Below are 6,276 nucleotides of genomic sequence, written 5' to 3' on the forward strand. Positions count from 1 at the left end.
GTATGATCAATCGACTATTTTAAGTGAATGATGAAAGATTTTGACAGATAAGTGGTACTCCAAATCTGAAGTCCAGAATACCCGCACACACCGCCGGGATTCTTGTGTCACCTCACGCGCAGCATGTTGTCACGTCAATTCAATGTGTGGACATGATGAATAATTTGACCGACGTATACTAGTACTGCTACTGTACTACTTACTAGTCGTATTTAGTGTCACATTTTAACCATAGGTTTAACTAACAAGTACGCACTTGAAGCCTAAGTGATATATATATATATAGTAGCACTATTCTAATCCCGAGATTAGAATAGTTATTTGGATCACAACCAGCCCTATAAGGGCCCGATGAGATGCTCCTGAGATCCCGAGAAACCCACCGGACATAATAAAAAAACGCAACACACCCGACCCGCTGCCCCGATCCCCACCCCCTCCCTCGATTCCCTGCGCCGAACACCAGATCTCGTCGCCGCCCCCACGACCTGTGTTGTCGTCGCCACTCCTCCTCCGCCGTCGATGCACTCCCTCCCCATGGCATGTGCGCTCCCTCCCCTGCCAGGGCGCTCCTTCTCTGCGGCCGGCGCGCTCCCTCCCCGCGGCTGGCATGCTCACTCCCCGGCCGGCGCGCTCCCTCCCCGCGGTCGGTACGCTCCCTCCCCAGCCCGCGTGCTCCCTCCCTGCGGACGGCGAGCTCCCTCCTCGGACGGCGCGCTCCCTCCCCGCGGCCGGCGCACGCCTGGCAATTCTCCTTCGCGACCGGCGCGGTCCCTCCCCGCTGCAGCCCGCACCTCCTCCATAGATGGCCTGCACCGGCCGCTACAACCCATCGAGGTGGTGGCCGTCTTCCTCGACCACGATCCACATCTGCCTGGGCTTCTATGGCTGACCTGCCCAATCGCCGACGGATTCCTTCTCCAAACAGTACAATGGCCACTCCCACTCTACCTCCGACCTTCCTTCTCCCCCACACGGCGAATGTCCTGCTCCCTACCACGCCCATACCATTATTTCTCCCCTGGATGCATCTGGTCTCTCTTTAATTACAGGTCAGCACCAGCGCTGCGAACAAAAAAAGGTCAGCATCTGGTCCTCCAGAAGTTCAGTGTGTTGATTTTCTGAAGATCATGAAGTGGACTATAACTATGTATATTTTGTAGGGCCTTGTGATAGGGCATCCATCTTTTTTCATCAGGGTCGCCATCATCCATCTGCGTCGAGGCCACCCTGCCATTGTAAAATTCTGCTCTCAAAGGTGTCTGTTATTGTGTAGGTAAAAGAACCTAAAGTTTTTCTATACCTAAACAACTTGAACTGGTTATGTATCACTGTAAGTGCAATATACTTCAGTCAAATGTTTGATTATTCAGTGGCCAATGTGTTCATTAACCAATTCTGTGCACTAAAAAATTATAGCAGGTAGAATGTTTGTGAATCTGTATATTAAAAGTAGTTGGTTAGTAGGCTAATGGCTGCACTGTCTCCATGGAATAGTCTTCTGGGTCATTTCTACTAGTTTCCATCCCCAGCCGCGACACCTTCTCTTCCTGTTATCACCACAAAAAACAGAGCACACAAAAAGACTCGGGTGCTAGTCACCGTCCACCTCCTCAGGCACCTCTCTGCTTCTTGAGAGTTAGCTGCGGCTTTCCATGGCCATATACACACAGTTTGTTGTTTTGCCCAACCACTTATATATGCGTGCATGTTTCCATTTTTGCCAAATTGTATACCGATCTTTTGTTTTGAAAAACAAATGTGCATGTGAACGTGAGAAAAAATTCTATATAAAGAAGTTCATGTATTACTAACCCAGAAGGTTCGTGCATTACTAAGTGTGCACACATATAATTTCTCCCTCCATATATGTGTGTATGTATGTTTGTATGTTCTGCCAATTCCACTTTAGCTTTGACCACGGTTCACCAGCCATGTAAACAATAGTTCGGCGCATACGTCCTTCACAAATATTATCTATCCTCATTATTCAGTTTAAAATTGTGTTGTCTAGTTCTAGTTCTATTCTATTTTTCTGAAGTTCAATAGTATCAGTGCAAGCAAAAAACTGGTGTTTTGATATGTTGGTTTCAGTTTCAGAAATCCTTCAGGAAAAAATGCAAAAGAAAAATGGAGCAGGAGTCGCAGGCCTCAAGCCCTCTCTCCACTTCGTGGTTTCTTGTTCTCAAAGCACAAGCTGCTACTGCTACTATTAGTAAACTGCTTCTGCTCACTATAATGAGCTGAGGGGCGTTGCCCAACTGCGTGGATGCTCGCCTGCTCACCGAGCGTCACGATAGTCCACCCTGAAGCCATCAGCAGGAGCAGCTTGCAACAGTCCCGCCTCTCCTTCGTCTAGTGCTCCAAGAGGCCAGGGTAGAAAAATCGGTCATCTTCTGATGAGCCCTGCCCCAACAGGAACCTCTCCCTACCTCTCTCAGCTACTGATGGGCACCATAGTGTGAAGTTGATGTAGAGAACAAGTTCTGATTATGTGCTCTGTACATGCTTGTTGATATGTCAATGAGAACCGACTTTTTTTCTTCAGGTTATTGTGATGATGTTTGATAGTTAATATTTTTCGCAAGTACAGAACTCCAGGTTATGAAATTTTGATGGATGTGAGACTTCTTTTGACCTTGCATTGTTAAAAGATCTCCCAAAACTTTCTTACATGTAGATGCTCCCACGTCCGCATCTTTGACCTTCTTCATATATGTGTTGTGTTTAAAATTGCTTAATGAAAATTATATTCTAAGAAGTTCATATATTACTGAGTGTAAAGGTCATGTATTATAACTACCTAGTAAGTGAAATGTATTATAGAAATTCAAATTAAAAATGACTTCTTTTGAATTCGTGATTCAAAAGTTTTCAAGTTAAAAAAAGTATCACTCCATCCCAAAATAAGTGACTCAACTTTGTACTAACTTTAGTGCAAAGTTAGTACAAAGTTGGGTCACTTATTTTGAGATGGAGGGGGTATAATATAAGAAAGGAAAAAAATGTGGGGATTCATCGGAAAAAAGGATCAATTCATCAAAAAGAATTTTGGAAGTTCAAAAGTCAAATACTAAAGAAAAACCCGAGTTTACAAAAATAAGAAGGAAGCTATTTCATTGAGGAAAATCCAGAAGTTCAACTTAAAAAAGGAGCAGTACTATGTGAGTAAACGAAGAAGAAAGTCGGTCCTTATCCAGAAATTCTTCAACTCTGAAAGTTCAAAATTAATAAAATGGAGAGGTTGAAGAAAATGACAAAACAAAAATGTTCAAATAATTCCCATAGACAGCAATGATTTTTTTCCAATTTGTAAGAAAACCTAGAGCTTCAAATAAAAATAGAGGAGTGTTTTGATGTTTATTACAAAAAACTAGGATTTTTTTCTTTTACTAAGAGATAAAACCAAGAAGTCCAAATTACAAAGATGGAGTAGTTCCATGATTATAGAAAACTCAAATTTTCCTCATCATTATAGAATGGAAACAAGAAGTTCAGAATAAAATAACATAATAGTTCGATGTATAAAAATGGGAAAATCTAAATCTACTAACGAGAAGATTATCAAAAGTTCAAACAAAAAATAGTAGAGCACTTTGAAGTGGATATTTCACCGTTCCTAAAAATAAAAAATAAAAGAAGTTCAAATTTTAAAATAGAGAAGTTGAAAAATCATAAAAAAGGACTTTCATCATTTCTAAAATTTAAAAACCTCTAGGTGTTCAAATTTAAATAACGGACGGTCCAATATTTATTACAAAACTAGGATATTTCTGTTAATAAAAAATAAACCGAGAAGTCCAATTTACAAAAATAGAGAAGTCTGATATATATAAAAAACTTTGATTTTCCTCGTTACAAAAACTTTGATTTTCCTCGTTACTAACGAATAAACCAAGAAGTTAAGTTCGAAATAACATAGAATTTGTACGATGTTTATTACAAACTATGATTTTCCCCCGTTACAAATGAATAACACCAAGAAGTCCAAATTGAAAAAAATCAAGAAGTTCAATTTTAATAACTAGAATAGTTCCATGTATATGAAGAACCCAGATTTCCAAATTGAAAAAAAAACCCAAGAAGTTCAATTTAAAATAGAAGAGTAGTTCGATGAACTTGGCCCGTTTTCTAAATTACTTTTAAACCGTCGAAAATTGTAAAAAAAACTTTAAACATGAAAAAGTAGCGCATTTTCATAAGATTTCCAACGCCATATCATTTGCCTCAATTGCATTAGCCGTTTAGAAATGGCATCGAAAATACCAACTCGGCTATTCGGTTTGCGAAATTTTATGATTTTCGAAATTACGCTTTAACCATAGGGAATTAGAGAAAACTTTCTATATGTGGAAGGAGCGTTTTTGCAGCAGCTTTCCAACGCCATATTATTTGCCTCATTCCGATAAACGGTCTAGAAATGCGATCAAAAACACGATTCACATTTTTTGTATGAAGAAAAAACGGTTTTCAAAACTGCTCTTAAACCGCTTACATTTTGCCAAAAAAAATAATTTGGGTCATGCTGCTGGTGTCCATAGCTTTCCAACGGTATATAGCAAGCCTCATTTGGGCAATTTGGCGGAAGTTCAACCTAACACAGGGGGAAGTTCAGGTCGAACCACTCAGGCAGTAAAGTTGCAAAAAACGCAATTTCATCACGACCCGAGTGCAAAATTCGCCAACGGGCGAGATTCCTATTTAAAACTAGTATTTAGTTGCTAAAAATTGTTTCTAGATTACACTAACATCATATAGAACACAACTAACCAGAATAAACTGCGTACATGCTCGAGAAGTTCAACTACTTCATGGAGTGCGTTTCCGTTCACGATGAAGGCAGAAATCATGATCTCGCCATTTTCTAATTTACTTCAAAATGGCAGGAATATCATTTGTGGAAGTTCAACTCCTCGGTCAAAAAAAATTAAAAAATTTATTGTGAGAGAGGTTTCTACAAAAAAATATCATTTGTGTAACATTGACGAATGGATGAGAAAAATACAAAGGAAAATACATCATAGAAGTTAAACTTGAGAACAGCAGGAAGTTCGACTACTACACTGATTGAATTTCAGATGAAAATTTTTAAAACCATCGCAAGTATGAGAAAATAATCAACACGGGAAAGTTGCGTGTTTAAAGCAGCTTTTCATCGGTATATCACTCGTTGAATTCTGGGGAGTGGATGGAGAACTACGAGTAGTGGATGGAGATCTGCGAGAGAAAAAAACATGTCGAAAACAGAGTGAAGTTCAGGTAGATATGTTGAGAAGTTCAGGTTCTTCCCGCGGTGCATTTTCGAAGAATCTGTTTCGTGATAGAGGCAGAACGAATGATCCCTCCGTTTTTGAAATTACTTGAAAACGGCTAAGAATCAGAGAAAACCATCAACATGAAAAAGTTTCGCATTTTCCGTAGCTTTTCAACAGTATATTATTTACCCAATTCCGATAAAGTTTGTAGAAATTACGGCGAAAATATGATTTTCGCCATTTTTGAAACTAACTTAAAACCGTAAAGAATTGGGAGAAACAATATATACAAAAAAGTTTCGCATTAGTTCAAGCTTTCCAACGCCATATCATTTGCTGCATTCGGACGAACGGTTAAAAATTAGCTCAAAAATACGAACTCGGTAGGACTTGGACCATTTTCTAAATTACTCTTAAACCATTCAAAATTAGAGAAAAAAACTTTCAAGATGAAAAAGTAGCGCATTTTCATAAGCTTTCCAATGCCATATCATATGCCTCCATTGGATTAGCCGTTTAGAAATGACATCGAAAAAACGAACTCAGCTGTCCGGTTTATGAAATTTTACATTTTCTCAAATTACTCTTTAACCATAGGGAATTAGAGAAAATTTTCAACATGTGGAAGGAGCGGTTTTGGAGCAGCTTTCCAATGCCATATTATATGCCTCATTCCGATAAACGGTTTAGAAATGCAATCGAAAATACGATTCACGTTTTTTGTACGAAGAAAAAACTGTTTTCAAAACTGCTCTTAAACCGCTTATATTTTGCCAAAAATTTAAGTTAGGTCATGATATTGGTGTCCATAGCTTTCCAACGGTATATCGCAAACCCCATTTCGGCAATGTTGACGAAAGTTCAACCTAGTTCACAGGGAAGTTCAACGTACTACTAGCAGGGCAGGTCAGGTTGTGATCAGAATATTATTCTGATCCCGTGATCAGAACAGTGTTTATGTGTGTGTGTGTGTGTGTGTGTATACTGCACAACATCTCCATCATCATTATCAGTACATCCT

The 6,276-nt window shown here is 39.4% G+C and overlaps 1 protein-coding gene across 6 annotated transcripts; it reads left to right on the forward strand.

Moving 5' to 3' along the window:
* The first annotated feature begins 404 nt into the window (after positions 1 to 404).
* LOC119330881 lies at positions 405 to 2,610 on the forward strand. 6 transcript variants are annotated; one of them, XR_005160311.1, is made up of 3 exons: positions 405 to 1,081; positions 1,164 to 1,276; positions 2,101 to 2,610. XR_005160311.1 is itself a non-coding variant. In XM_037604006.1 (3 exons), exons 1-3 carry the CDS (start codon positions 523 to 525, stop codon positions 2,237 to 2,239), a joined length of 813 nt encoding a protein of 270 aa, XP_037459903.1. In that variant the 5' UTR covers positions 406 to 522; the 3' UTR covers positions 2,240 to 2,610. The 6 variants fall into 6 exon arrangements, 4 of the variants coding, with proteins under 4 accessions (XP_037459903.1, XP_037459904.1, XP_037459906.1 ...); XR_005160310.1 differs by having other exon boundaries at positions 406 to 1,081; positions 2,095 to 2,610; XM_037604006.1 differs by having other exon boundaries at positions 406 to 1,081; positions 1,164 to 1,272; positions 2,095 to 2,610.
* Positions 2,611 to 6,276: the final 3,666 nt, after the last annotated feature.

The sequence above is a fragment of the Triticum dicoccoides genome, chromosome 7A (genome assembly GCF_002162155.2).
Source record: "Triticum dicoccoides isolate Atlit2015 ecotype Zavitan chromosome 7A, WEW_v2.0, whole genome shotgun sequence".
In the NCBI taxonomy this organism is placed as follows: Eukaryota; Viridiplantae; Streptophyta; class Magnoliopsida; order Poales; family Poaceae; genus Triticum; species Triticum dicoccoides.

Coding starts and splice junctions, on each gene's coding strand:
- LOC119330881 (XM_037604006.1), top strand. CDS start 523: ATGCACTCCCTCCCCATGGCATGTGCGCTCCCTCCCCTGCCAGGGCGC. Junction 1,082..1,163: donor AGCGCTGCGAACAAAAAAAG/GTCAGCATCTGG, acceptor TATATTTTGTAG/GGCCTTGTGATAGGGCATCC. Junction 1,273..2,094: donor TCAAAGGTGTCTGTTATTGT/GTAGGTAAAAGA, acceptor TGTTGGTTTCAG/TTTCAGAAATCCTTCAGGAA.